Source organism: Centroberyx gerrardi, chromosome 1 (assembly GCF_048128805.1).
Source record: "Centroberyx gerrardi isolate f3 chromosome 1, fCenGer3.hap1.cur.20231027, whole genome shotgun sequence".
Classification (NCBI taxonomy): domain Eukaryota; kingdom Metazoa; phylum Chordata; class Actinopteri; order Beryciformes; family Berycidae; genus Centroberyx; species Centroberyx gerrardi.
In genome coordinates, this window is record NC_135997.1 from 7,175,146 (window position 1) to 7,190,516 (window position 15,371).

The 15,371-nt window shown below is 41.4% G+C and overlaps 1 protein-coding gene across 1 annotated transcript in view; it reads left to right on the top strand.

The window, feature by feature from the left end:
• Positions 1 to 14,108, top strand: part of glceb (glucuronic acid epimerase b) — a 60,733-nt gene extending 46,625 nt beyond the window's left edge. Inside the window, exons 4-6 of the mRNA XM_071915707.2 lie at positions 2,450 to 2,695; positions 8,737 to 9,029; positions 9,238 to 14,108. Coding sequence (XP_071771808.1) covers positions 2,450 to 2,695; positions 8,737 to 9,029; positions 9,238 to 9,969 — 1,271 coding nt within the window. The 3' untranslated portion in view covers positions 9,970 to 14,108. The remainder of the gene's footprint in view (positions 1 to 2,449; positions 2,696 to 8,736; positions 9,030 to 9,237) is intronic.
• Positions 14,109 to 15,371: the final 1,263 nt, after the last annotated feature.

Consider the following 15,371-nt stretch of genomic DNA (forward strand, 5'->3'; position numbering starts at 1 on the left):
GTCGTGTGTAGATACATATATTCAGATTCTCAAAAGGAGTTGTTGGTGAAATTGAATATTTTAGCATTTTGCTACTATAATGCCTGAGATTCTTTATTCTGATTATAGTACCGGTGATTATGGGGCCTCATACCATCAGCATCATTCATGTCCCCATAATAGATGGCAGTCAAACAGAAGCCATCGAAAATGTGAGATGCGCCACTCAGGAATGTTTGTCAGCAAGCAGGCTGCCTAATAGTTGTTGCTAACCATAGAAACAACTTCATCGGTGTATATTTGCGCACTAGTAACACTCTAACTCCTGGTGAGATGCACTGATTATATTCGGCTACAGTTGGGAAATGTATGCTAATGCTGCTACTTTGGATTGTCAGTGTGATTGCCACTACAGTTGAGAACGCCCCCAAAGATGTGACAGTGTTTTTGTGCAATAGTTACTAATGAATGTGGTCTGTCTTAAAGGTTTCTTCAAGGTAATGTACAAACATGAATATAAAAATACCAGCTGCCTTGTAACTACACTAGGCAGTAACCAAACAATTTATCTTTATGATGTCTTGCTGTCATCTATTTGAATTATTATCAGTCATGGCTAGAACTGCCCATTGTATGTAGATACAAACATGTTGACTTTAACAAATTTGCCAACAGAAAGTTAAAATATTCTGAATTAATTACTTAAAAATAAGAAATTATTGAATAACTGTACTGCTAATTGGCATTAAGAGAGACTGGTAGCATCATTCGTGAGTTACTTTATCCTGCATGTTCCTGGATGACTTTCCTGGATGATGTGTATGTATGTGAAAATGGCATTTTATTCTGCAGTCTAAAATTGAATATGTTTATTTTCATTATAATGGAACATGAACACCTCAATCAGCTGTACAGTCTCAAAAAGAAAATAACAGCAGGGAAGACGAGCACTTTCTGATAAACTACCTCAATATAAACTATCAAATCACATCCTTCACCTCCATCTTTCACGTGAGCGCAGAATTACACACAACAGACATAGATTCTGTGTCACTCCAGAATGAATACTCATTTACACTTCAATGCCATGACAAAAACACCAATTTTCCAGTCTGAATTGAGATTGGGCGACTGCATGAATACATCGGAGATCAGCATTGGATGGAAATTCTCTGGCACGCACAAGGACAAAAATGATGCTGAGGTTGATTTTAAATTTATTTAGAGCCAGTACAGAAGGTAGCGTAAACACACCCGACATCTCACCCAGCTTTCCTCAGGGTGTGCTGGTTTTGTCCCTGCATGTGCTTCCCCAGTGAGTGTTTTGTGCTAGATGCCTCCTGTCGGGAATGCACGGGGAGCGGCATTGAGATGAATACATCAGGGATCGGCTATATATGTGATGATGATTGGTTGACAGGAGGATGCACGCTGTCGCCCAACCCTCGTCTGAATGCATTACGCTCTTCTTCTCAGAAGAATGTGGTTTGCGTAGCACATTGTGCTCTCTCTGTCACAAGGTCTTTAAGTAAACTATCTGTTCATCAGAGCGATTCTCCAACCCAAGCTATTTCTGGCTGACTGAATAGGGAAGCTTGCCTCCGGTGCCATTAGAAATAGATTAGCTTGAATTTCACCACACTGTCAGTCCGCTTGTTTACCGTAGCCGGTGTTCACTAACCTTTTTATATTTTTTTTCACTGCTTATTTGCAGTGTCCTTTTTTTGTTGTCTTCTCTGTCTGTGTTTCCAAAATAGGTCCATTTTTACCTTCAATTTTTCTTGCTCACTTTATTTTATTTATTTTTTCTTTGGTCTTTATTATCAGGTTTCATTGTCTCATTGCTTTCTCCTATTCTCTACTCTCTTTTTCTCACTGTCCACACTTACATTTTACCCTCTGTCTTTTTATTTTTGCTCTCGGAGCTATCATACTCTTGACCTTGTCCCTTTTTAAATCTTTCTTAATATCACAGCCGCTCTGCTCCTCTCACTTGAAAGTTTTATAATTCATGAGCTTGGCGTCACTAATCCATTTCGAACCAGTTTTATTGGTATGCCTCGTGGAATCAAGTTACAGTGGCACTGTACAAAACTGACTCGATAGCTCCTCACGCCAAGAAAAGCTAACGGGCAATATGAGAACAGGTATCTTAAAAAGAATATTTGCTGCAAATAGACCACAAAGAGCTTAAAGAATAACCTCTCCATAAATAAGACGAGACATGTCCTTGTGTTGCATTAAAATGTCCATGTAAACAGCATTACAAGGATTACAACACATAAAAGCAGCAACCATAAAAAGACAAACAACCATTGAGGCATAAGAATAAGTGACATCTATCCTCTCTGCATTTTTTCTCATAATGGGTCAGTTGCTTGTAACTGCAGTGTTCAGTTTTCTGTATTTATTTGACCTTGTCCTGTCAATGTCCTCATCCTCCTCTTCCTCCTCCCTCTCTTCCACCCAGGCGTGCCTCTGTCCACCCAGTGGGGTCCTCAGGGTTATTTCTATGCCATCCAGATTGCCCAGTATGGTCTGAGCCATTATAGCAAGAACCTGACGGAGCGGCCGCCCCACGTGGAGGTGTATGATACAGCCGAGGAGAGGGACAGCCGGGTCAGCACGGCGCCCTGGAGCGTCCCTAAAGGCTGCAGCCTCAGCCGTGTCCACGACAAGGCCCGTGCCTCCTCCGTACGCCAGTTCAGTGCCGCAGGTAAGCGAGCCCTCCTCCAGCCCAGATGGCCCTCATGGCAAGGAGCTTATCTCCTGTTGACTGTTGCTGTAGGCGGCTTGATATGAAACTACGTGCCCTGACAGGATGCTAGTCTGTGGCACGGCCTTACCGCTAACACAATGCTAGAATACTGGTAGACTGTGTTGGTTGACAATGGCCCTGCCTGCCACATTATATATGATATGATTCCTGATGATGATTAAAGGAAAAATTGTCATTTAATTCTGTGAATTTTGTTCATTTAGTCAGAAAATGTCACCTTTATGCATGTAAATGCATTGTCATGATTTCCACAGAGGCTGCAGGCTCAAAGAAACACATCTTCTCAACATTAGCTTCACTGGGAGGTAGTCAAAGTGAATTTTGAGATTTGAAGGTCTCTGATGAGCCAAAGATGTGACTTCACTCGGCAACCCAAAAACTAAAAACGGATCAGTGTCTTCACTGTTGTAAGATTTGTTTTATCAGTGAAATCCAGTGTTTAAACATAACTTTTATGGCAAACATATTCAGACTATTGATTCTCACCATTTATTTACTTTGTCCGTTGTTGCTGCCAGTTATCCGCCCCATTTCTTATGTGCATAAGTATTAAGACACATTGACAACAAATAATCAGTTTATTTAAGGTTATTCATGTTTGCATGCTTTTTACATAAATTAACTGTGTCAAGCCTCTGGCCCATCAACATTTTGAATTTCTCCAAGGGGATTAATAAAGTGCTATCTTATCTTATTATCAGCCCTTGAAATACTGTGTAAAGCCCAAAAACCAACCTCTTGCAATTGAACTCAACTCAGTTTCAGCTGTAGGATGGATTGTTTTACAAAAGTACTGTGTATTTGGAGGTGGTTAAATGTACAGACCACGAAGTAGTGCAGCTTAAAACCTTTGCCCCTCTACCTTCATGCATTCGGACTACGAATTACTTCATTTGCTAAGTACAACAGATGTACAGGAATTAATGCAGAGATATATTGTCAACTTGCACGGTAACGCCACGTTTACTGTTTCACATAGTGAAGGGTCAATAGAACCTGAAATACAGTGCAAGGGGACTGTGTAAGATATAGACTGTACAGATACAAATATACATTCAGGATACAAACATTATGGTCATTCAAGCAATATAGCATACACCAGTTGCAGCTACACAGGTGAAAGATGAGTATCCAGCAGTGCTTTGCACCATTGTACTGTGATATAATACTGATGAAATGCACGAAACAAGTGCTAAGCATTATAGTGCAAGGTACAAGTTACAATGGTTCTCTTAGTGTTGGGATTCTGTGTGCTAATTTTCCCACAGCTTTATGGGACAGTAAGCTTGGAGGAACCATATTGCTAACGAGACCTGAAACGGGTCTTGTTAGCAGGGAGAATGAAGGTTTCTGACACTGGTCAGTAGATGTGTGAGGTCTAGATGTGGAGTTAATCATATGGTCATCCATTTTTATCCTGTACCAACCATACTGTAGAGCAGAATGCTGTATACATCTTCACTGAGTTGCATTGAGATGCAAGATGCTGTGATTTGACCTTTTCAGAGGATATGTTATTTTATTTTATTTATTTATTTTTTTCACAAAATAGCAAAACTCTGATGTCTTTGCTTCTTTTGATATTGGGTGCAGATTTCATGTCAAAAGTTGAGAGAAAAAGAATCAGTTTCATGCCGCTGTGGCTGTACCAATGATATCTCCTGTAACTACATGTTGTCTGAATATGTGGTTTCATTATGTGGCTCATCCCCAGTCCTACAATGAGTATTGTCACAGTTTCAAAATCGTGTTAGGAATTGTTTGGATTTTATCGCTTCCAGATTGATTTGGGTTAGGGTCTCAGTTTCTTTATCGTGGTCATTTTTGTAATTTTTTATTGCCTTCATAATGACTATATTGTAGATTATATTTGGGAATGTAAAAAGTAGGCCCACTGTCATCTAAGTAATATTTCAACAGATATAGATCCTGGCTAAAGATGGTGGCTACAGTTTATAACAATGACAACAATTTGTGATGCTTATTTATTCCGACAAAGGACATAACTCTGGGTTAATCCAGCCATGATATGGCGAGAACATTTGAGCAACAGGTGTTGATAACCAGAATTTAAAGTTGTCTATTTTTAAGAATTTTGGAGCCAGTTCTTGGGTCCCAACGCTAAACGCTTCACTTTTAGAGGTTTTTTGGTGAGGTGGGAGCATTGCAGTAAGAACTTGTAGTAAGCTTTCTCTTAAATCCTTAAGTGGTTGAATTCCCACCATTTTTTCTGTTTAGTTTATACCTCCCTTAGAGCATAGGCAATAGGGCTTAAGATAATAGGGAGTTTAGCCACTTACAATGGAACTGTCCCATTTCACACTATTTCAACTTTGTCCGAGAATCCTAATTTAATTCACTTCAATTCGCTCAGTATTGACGAGACTCTGCTCCAATCTCCCTCTGACCATATAGTCGTTTATTATGTGCAGCCTTCTCCCTTATTTATCTAAAAATTGATCTGCAGAAAAGATGGAGGCAAAAAAACTGTCTCCCTCTTCACTCATCATAATTTTCATTATGTCCCAAACAGAATTGTATTTAGTGGCTCGGTGTTGGGAAGGAACTAGCAGCACAATCTGATTTTGATACTATGGGTCAGGTTTCGGATTTGGTACAATTTTGATACTGTTCTGTTTTGATATCTCAATATAGAATATAGACTTCTCATCAGTCATATCAGAATGCCACTGTATTGTTTGCATCAATTCTCGGTTCATTATAAATTTTAGTCATTTATATGATTTGAGAGTTGCTGCAAACAATAAAGTATAATTCTGATATGACTGATGTGGTTTAGGGGACAAATTGACCAACAAACTGTATTGCTTTCAAATTTCCATTTAATTAAATTTGGGTAATGTACATGTTGTATGCTGTAGTGCTCTTGTGTTGTGAAACACAACATATGCAATGACTTTGTGCTCTAATGCAAAAAACTGACCATGTACTATTACAAAAGAAGGAAATCTGGCCTAGTTTTAAAGCTGTAAAATGACCAAGGTTGCAATTAATGATAGCATTTGGAGGGGTGAATCTGAATTGGGAAAAATCAAATCATGATGTGTTACATGAGGTTTTATTTTATTGTTGATTTATCATATTTTTTGTTTTTAACCTAACTCTAATTGCATTGTTGCATTGTCTTTACTCTCCTCCGATCTCCTGCATTTGTATCCAGGGCATTCTCTATTCTCTGAGCTCTGTCTCTACTATAATCTTTCCCTCCTCCTAATTATCCCTCTCTCAACCTCTCATCATCACCACTTCTTTCCGTTTCTCCACTCTAGACATTTTTCTCTCTGCTCCTTACTCACCTCTCCTTACGCCTCAACTCCCCATCGTAGCTCTCTTTCCTTGACATCGTCCTGCTTTCATTATCATTCCTCAGCCCTCCCTCGACTGTCTCCATCCTTCATTTTTCTTCCTTTTCTATCCCCAGCTTTCAGTTCATGTTCCACCTCTATTCATTATTTCTCTTTTCCACCCACTTATCATCCCTCAGTCCTCTTGTGCTTCCTAAACATTATGATCATATTCACTTTATCCGTTTTGACTCCTTATTCTGCTCTCTCATCATAAATCCAACCAAACTTTCTCATTTTCTTCTTCTCCTGCCACTCTCTCTTTCTGTCTTTGCCCCCACCCTCCCTTCTTCCCACTCCCCTCTCTCTGTTTGAGTCTTTCATGTTTCCTCCATACTGTATCTAGGGCACCATCATTGAGCAGCCTCTCAAATCCTCTGACAAGTGGATCAATCGTTTGTCCCCTGATAATAACCTACCATCTACCATCTGCACATTCTTGCACAACCGGTGTCCGCTACTGTACACCTGTGAATTTTCATTCATTCCATACCCACTTTATTTTCCGGATCCCCTTTCAGTTGGCTGATAGTTCAGAAATGCAGTTTGCCCCGATCAATCCCTATTAGAATTAGCAGAGCGCTCTGTATACGGACATGCAGTGGAGTAATTGCTTTCACCAGCTACGCCCTGCGTCTAGTCACGGATGTAGTCACCAGAGATGGTGGATGCATGGACACGCGCGTATTGACTCTTGTACGCTTACGCCTGGGTCTTTGTATCTGTACATGCTGCACACGCATGCATTCCCAAGTGTGTGCGTTATATTCTTACTCATACATGTAAACATGGGTTATGCACGCACATATTCCTAGCTGCTCGTCTTCTCTGTCTCATCCCTCATTGCTAAACAGTCAGAGAGCAGAGCAGAGGAGACGGAATCTCGTCTATATTCCCTGCCCATCCTTTATTGATGGCAGAGTAATCACGGGGCCACAGTACAAATCCACTTACTCTCTGGATTGCCTTAAGTAATGGATTTATGAGTGCATTAAAGAGCCGTAGTCAACCAGAGGCCCCTGCCAGACTGGCTCTCTCCTTCATTCTCCTTCTGATCGACTGTCTTTATGTCTCGGCCGGTCTTTCTACTTTCGCTTTCTCAGCTTGTCTCTCTTGTTATGGGAGCTCTCTCTGTCTCAGTCTCTTTGTTTCTAAATTGTCTTCTCACTACTGACTCATTTTCACTCTCTCACTCTTGAAGGACTGGCTTTAAGGCCACTTTTAAGAGTCATCATTCCACTACCCTCCTTTTTCCTGACTCCTACACACTCTCCTCTCTTTTATCCTGTGGGAGCGGTGACGCCTTGATTAGAAGGGTTTTGGATTGCTGTGCAGACTAAGTAGCGGAGATAAGTCTAGAAGCTCTTGGCACTTTTTGGGTTTGAAATGAGTTCAGACTAGGACTGCAACTAAGGATTATTTTCATTATTGATTATTTTTTTTGATTAATCATGTAGACCATAATATGTCAAAACTAATGGCAAATGCCCATCAAAAGCAGAGCCCAGTCTTGAAATCGCTTATTTAGTCTGACCAGCAACCAAAAAAGGATTAATTTTATAATGATATGAAAAGCAAGCAAATCTTAGCATTTGTGAAGCTGTAACCAGCAAATGTTTGGTATTTTTACTTAATAAATGACTAAAACGATTAATTGATGATGAAAATTATACTCTATTAATTTTCTGTCGATCAACTAATCGATTAATCGACTAATCGTTTCAGCACAAAAACTGTCTGAAACAGCTGTGACAGAATTGGCCCAAAGTTGATAAATGTGAGAGGGAAGATGGCGATTTGGGATTGAATGCCGTCTGAGTTAAGTGTTTTTGGACTTTTCGGTGTGCCTCAACTGTGAGGGAAGACACGCAGAGATGCGAATGGAAGAATTGCTGCAGTTATATGCTGTGCATCTCCCTCTCTTCTTTCATTCTCAATCTTGGTCCTTCTTGCTACTACTTTCTTTTCCTCCCTTTTTCTCCCTCCATTCTCTCCCTTCTGTCCTCCTAATTAAACCCATTCTGCAGTGACATCTGAACTGCCATCCCATGAGAGGAGACTCTGTGTTCTCTCTCTCTCTCTCTCTCTCGCTCTCGCTCTTGCTCTCTCTCTCTCTCTCTCTCTCTCTCTCTCTCTCTCTCTCTCTCTCTCTCTCTCTCTCTCTCTCTCTCTCTCTCTCTCACACGCACACACAGCTAGGCACTTCACAATGTAATAACAATACCAGATCCATGATTACACAGAGTTTTGACAGTAGAATGTTTTCTAAAGTGTGTTATTGATCATATAAGATGACGACGGAATGAATCTTGAAAACATGACTAAAAGAGTGGAGCTATCATAGAAACAAGCCGTCAAAGGATAATGTCTTTGGCCAGACACACTTTAAAAAGTTTGTCATGAACATGGTAAAAATAGTGCACTCTCTTCCAATAATCTCAGAAAGTTTGGACTTGACTTCAGGCAAAGAGTTTTTTTGTTTTTTTTTATGCATTTGAATAAACAGCAGCAAGTCTCTTTCCTCCCCTGCAATCCAGTTTCATTGGACACATTTGTAACATCTTCTCCATTTGTTTGATGCCCCCACCCTCCACCCCACCCACCCAACCACAGAGTCCTCAGAAGGTGTGTCGCTCCAGCTGGGTAACTCCAAGGACTTCATCCTCAGCTTGGACATCAAGTTCATCTCCAATGGCAGTGTGTCTGTAGTCTTGGAGACCACAGAGAAGGGCCCGCCCTTCATCATCCACTACGTCACCAGTACTCAGCTCATTGCCTTCAAAGACCGCGATATCACCTATGGCATCGGGCCACGCGCCGTCTGGACCACTCTGACCCGTGACCTGCTCACTGACCTCAGGAAGGGCGTGGGGCTGTCCAACACCAAGGCTGTCAAGGCCACAAAGGTGAGTTTAAGTGACTAACTTCATCCCTTTGGTGCTGAGACTCCCTTTGGCAAAACAAATAAATTCTAGTAACTGTTAAAGCTGTTGCACACTAACTATTTCACATTTCAAAGCTGTATTTCAGTTGTTTGTAGTCCACTGGTAGTTTTAACTAACTTCCAGATTTCACCACTCTAAAACAAAACTTTGCATCTCATTTCCTACTCAGATCATGCCAAGGCGGGTTGTGCGATTGGTGCTGCATGGGCGCGGCTTTGTGGACAACGTCACTATCTCCACCACTGCCCACATGGCTGCCTTCTTTGCTGCCAGCGACTGGCTGCTGCGCAACCAGGACGAACGTGGTGGCTGGCCTATCATGGTTACCCGTAAACTGGGTGAGGGATTCCGGCCGCTGGAGCCTGGCTGGTACTCGGCCATGGCCCAGGGCCAGGCCATGTCCACCCTGGTGAGAGCCTACCTTCTCACCAAAGACCAGGCTTACCTCAACGCTGCACTCAAGGCAGTAGGACCCTACAAGATGCCTTCAGCGCAGCACGGGGTCAAGGCCGTGTTCATGAACAAGTACGACTGGTACGAAGAATATCCTACCACGCCCAGTTCCTTCGTCCTCAATGGCTTCATCTACTCCCTGCTGGGACTCTATGACCTGACCGAGACAGCCGGTGAGAAACTTGGCAGGGAGGCCGGACAGCTGTTCAGCCGCGGCATGGAGTCGCTCAAGGCCATGCTGCCACTTTATGACACAGGCTCTGGGAGCATCTATGACCTGCGCCACTACATGTTGGGCACTGCGCCCAACCTGGCACGCTGGGACTACCACACCACGCACATTAACCAGCTACAGCTGCTGGCATCCATAGACAATGCGGCCATCTTCAAGGATGTGGTCAAGCGCTGGAAGAGCTACCTAAAAGGGGTCCGTGCCAAGCACAACTAGGAGGAACTCTAACCGATATATAAAGTATACAGTTGAGCTGAATGGCTGGATGGAAAGGGGTGAAATATGTGTGTCTGTGTGTGGATTGTATGTATGAATGAATGTGAAGAGGATGCTGACATTCTGTGTCCCGTTTATGTTAAGGTTCATAAGCAGAAGGATGTGTTCAGTCAACTGCAGTCCTCAACACTAAAAGTTTCTGATGAGCTCTGTTGCAGTCCTGGGTTTTATATTTTATGCAACAATAATTGTAGCTCTCTGCATTTTTCTGAGCTAGTGTTTGTAATTATGTACAGACCTAGTTTCAGACAATGTGTGTTTTTTGTCAGGAAGAAAACGTGTGTGTGGGTGGTTGTGGGTGTGTTGTCTCAAAATAACGATTTATGATGCTAGAGAAAAAAGAAAGTCCTTGAATTGTTTTTATTAAATCGCCTTTTCCAACATTCTTTGATGTATCCACCGCAAGTCTCTTCTCCAATTGTATTTTTTTACCATTTCATCCCAGATTTGCATAGCTTACTGAAAAACTACACTGTAAATAATAGAATATGATATGAATAATTTGGAGGAGAGCCTTGCCAAAAAAAGATAAATCCAATCCATATAAAACATTTTGGATTTGGTTTCATTTTTTTTTTCTTTCCTCCTCCTGCAACTGTTTTTTTTTTTCTCGTGAACTCCGAAACTTTGCAAGGTTTTAAATCAAGAAGTTATTTTTTTAAAGTATACCAAGTTTAAGCTGTGTCGGTGAAATTGAATTGCCCATAGTCTTTACATAGATTGAAAAGAGCCAAATAATTAATGCTTCAACACCAATAGCTTCCAATTGTGATCTGAAGCCTTCTTCCCTAAAACACAAATCAAGAATCACCTTATTTTGTCAGATCAAAAATCATCTTGTGTTGTATTATTTTCAGATATAAGCTCGTCCAGAGATAGCTTCTCCTTTCAATAAGATTTTCCATTGACAAAAATATTCAGTCACAGATTAGGCTCTCTTTACTAGGCCTATTCAGAAATCAGCTCTGAGGTATAGCACTTCAAATGGTTAAACGTGCTTCACCACCAACCCACCTCCACGCCCTTTGTAGAGTGCTTGCCTTATTGCCCCCTTGCTCTCCTAAGCACCTAACCACAATTTCATTCTGTGTTGAGATGAACTGCTGTGTAGGCGCGTGGCCGAGGTTGTAATCTGGTCAGGGACGCCTGCCTGACTGCAGCTTAGGTCATGTGAATTGCTCTGGGACCAAGGTTGTGTTTCAGTTGAGCCATGGAAGACTGCAGGTAGCATGCCCTCCCTCCTAACGCCTGGCCACAACATGAGTGGTCCTGTTATGGTTCCCTGGGGTACACCCATCAGCTCTGCAGTGCTGAGGCTAGTAGTAAAAGCCGGCATGGCATGCTGTGTGCTAGCGTTTTTCAAGAAAGGTGACTGAGAAATGAGCCACAATATTCATTGTTCAACCAACATTATCACTCTATTGTTGTAATTTCTGTATCTTTGGGAAAGCTAGAAAGTCGTTATGCTATCTAGACTAAGACAGCCAGCTAGTCACTGTGTTTTCATGGGTATTTTGTCTTGAAATGGATTTAATAGTTAAAGCCCAGTGTTTGGACTTGAGATTCGCAGAGTGAGTCATCATAGCCTCACAGTCTGATGCAGATTACAGATTCTCAAATTGACGAATCCAAGAGGAGGCAACAACAGAAGATGAAAATGTTATTTTCTTTCTCTAAATGATAATAATAATAATCTTACCATCCATATTTACACTAAAGTTTCATGCAGATACAATGAAGTAGGGCCAAATGGTGACACTTTGAGGTTTTACTCATGCCATAGTGGTAATACAAAAATGGATGCACATAGGATCCATTCAATGACACTGTTGCAGTGTCATTGAATGGATCCTATATTACTATGAAATCTTCTGTGAATGCCAAACGTTTATCTCGGAGCATTCCCATAAATCTCTTGACCAGTCAGTCTTAATCATTAAGGTGTTCAACACCGGCTTCACCGCTTGTGGCTACATTTCCATTTGTTTTCATTGTCACAGACAGTGCCTCCTGACCTCTACAGATTTTTGTTTACTCAGTAACTAATCTGAAAAGCTCCTTGAAATTCTATGACTAATATTTCCAGAATATATTTGCAGGATATAAGTGTAGTTCGGTAATGATGCGTGTGTTGTGTATTGGGATGGATGGGTGAATTCATGACAAATATAAAGAGGCTAATGACACACAGTCCAAGCAGCAGCAGTCGTTGCTTTTCACAGTTGTTGTGTGTGCATGGGCTCAGCCTTTTTAATCTGAGCTCTGGCCTATTGACTGGTGTATGAGGGAAAGAGGCTTGCCAAGACACTTCCCATTCACACGGCTAATAGGCTGGAGAGCCTGCACACGGTAGCAAGTCGGGGATGAGTCAGCATTCATTGGCACCATACTCACAAAGAAAGCAAAGTGGGGCCCTCCACAGTAATGAGACTTTCATAGTTCTACTTTCAAATCCAAGATAATTTATGTACAGCAGGTGAACCTGTGGATCTTGAAAGCAATCAGGCTTGCTCGTCTGGAAAAAAAAGTTTACTCTTTGAGATGAAAACAAGCATTTTCCCACACGGTCTGCCTTCATGTTTTCTCTGTACTTTGAAGAGTAATACAGAAATGTATTCAAGAAGTGACTCATTTTGCTGTACAGCAGAGTTGCATTTGGTCAAATTCATAAGTCATCAGTACATAGTCACCTCACCGCTTCATCTGTGACCCTCAACATCTTGCATTCTGCACTAAATGTTATACTGTATAAGAAAGGTTTAGACCGTTGATGGGAAGGAATTATATTGAAGTGCTATTTTAGAGGTTTTTGAAATTGTTATCCCAGAAAAGGGACGTGTGTGTGCATTAAGGCTGAAGCAGTTCTGCGTCCAAGTGACGCCACAGCTTGCTTGCGGTGTCTATGGCGGTGAATGCATTTATAGTTCTGCGGTGGTGGTTCTGTGTGTAGACCGCTGAAACGCTAGATGGCAGTGTCAAGTTTTTATCACTTCCGTGCTAACAAAGCATGGAGAAATAGCAAAGCGGACCAACCAGTTCTTGCGGTCTTGCGTTGCCCTACCCACAGTTACATTTTTGGAGAGGCGCACGTAAGCTAGGCAGATCCCATTATTTGTATGAACTGCCATCCTTCTTTTATTGATCATTTCCTTGTGGCATTTTCTTTTCATGAATACTTCTATGCATATTTCATACCTTGCCATTTTGACAGGACAAGGAGTAGTGTTGCGTAGTTAAAAGGGAAATTGGACAGTCACAAATAGTGGTGTGTGTATAACTAGCTTCATTAAGTTCATACCAAAGTCATGATTCAAGTATATTTGAATTTGTATATTTTTGTGCAAACTGATTTCCATTCAGCATTTTATGATGTAAATCTCATTGGAGATGTCATTCAGAGACACTGCCTTTTGAGAAATGCTAGTTTTTCAAATGGAGGTTCGATAGAATTTAGAACATACAAGGTATGTAAATCTTGGCTTATCTAAAGGGGATGTGTGCAACTAGTGACTTGACTAGCCTACCATTTCAAAGGGAAATGAGCTAATAGATGCAAATTCTCCTTGAAAGTTTTTTATTTTTATTTTTTGAGTGTTTTCATTATCGTTCATCATTTGCAATTTGTTGGAATAATTTGCAAAAGAGTAAAATGTTTTGCTAGACAGACAGAAGCACAACTGCCATATATTGTCACATGATTTTAGTCATAATTCTTTTACTTTCTTCTTTTCAGGACAATGTGCAACGCCTTCCTTTAGAAAGCTGCTATTGTTGTTCACTGTGTAATAGGTATAAGGATTTATTTCTCATTTCAGTGTAATTTTTCTGTCCTCTCACTCTCCTGTAAAGACTTAACATGTGGCCGACGAGGTCACGTGTGATTTATGCAATAAAATGTTTACTGGGGTCGCGACACCACAGGAGACCCAGAGCGGTTGTACAGACTTTGCAATCCAAGCACAATGTGCACATGCTACCATTTTTTTAGTCAAAGGAAGAGAGGTGTTTATATAAAGAGTAAATCTTTGTGCTTTAAAAATTTGCTTTTTAAAGGTGTAAAAATAAAAGCATTTTTCTTACATTCATGGTCCAGCCTCTTTATGACATCACAGCAGCAATTTATCCCCATTTGCACCAGAGACGTTATGAAAGCATGAGCATGTCGGTAACAATGGGTCCTGATGTATGACAAGTGATATATCATGCACCATATAAAGCGCAATGTCCAGCTCTTGTCCAGCTCTCACTTTACAGTCAAGCAGTTGTTAGTTCATCCTGAATATCCTCGCTGTGAAGCTGCTGACAAACAAAAACATGCCTAATTAATAATTAAACCTAATTAGCATTGGCTGCTGTGATCCAGTGAGAAGAGAAGACACCTGAGACGGACTGTAACTCCTGCCGCCCCCTTACATTTTTCATGACCCTCTGCCGTTTATACAATCCAGCCATAATTTCTTTCTCTCCCAGACACGCGCTTCACCCCTTCCCCATCTCATTCCCCCTCTCTCCTCACCCCTAATGATATTACCTTCCCTCCTGGCAGCGCGTGTGTCTCCCAGTCCTGTAATTAGCCCCAGACCCTAGAAGCTCTGTCTCTTTACAGCCGCTGTGCAGGTTTATCTCCCTCCTCTGCTGCCATTCAGATGCCATTGAGATGGCCGCGATACCATTAGAAGAATCCTTGGTGCGTCAGCGTCTGGAGGCCGGAGGCTGTATAGTACTCGTAAATCGCCCCACTTGATCAAATTAGCACACCGTTGAACCCACCATTATTGAATTTGTGTGCGTGTTGTTTTGGGGTCTCAGTGGAGGAGGAAAATGTTGAGAGAGACTGAATGTAGACGTATACGGTGAAGAGGGAAGAAGTCAGAACGGTAACAATCGGCCTGCTGCATCCTTATGAATGCAATTTAATAATCTGGTGGTTATTTAAGACCCAAAACATCTTCTAGATTTGTGATCTTTCTTCCCAAGTTTCAATCTTTATGGTATGGCTTCTTATTAGCAACTATCCAAGCAGGATCCTGTTTCGCTTGTCTAAATCATCAGAGGATGAACTGGCTTAATTTGTTTGGTTTATAATCCCTCTTCCCCATGCTCTGCCAAATCTTTTTCAAACTTTAAGCTCTCGTCTTGTTTCATTTGTGCCTGTGAGTAAACACTGTTGTCGAGTTCAGCTTCCGTCCTCATCAGCCTCTCTCCCATCCAAATGAACACGCGGGAGAGAGCGAGAGTGAGAGATGATCATTATGCTAAAAAAAATGATTCTCCTGTCTTGCTTTCCAAACCAGGTAATTGCTGTGTTTTTCTCCTCCTTCAGGCGCTGGCACACTTGCTTT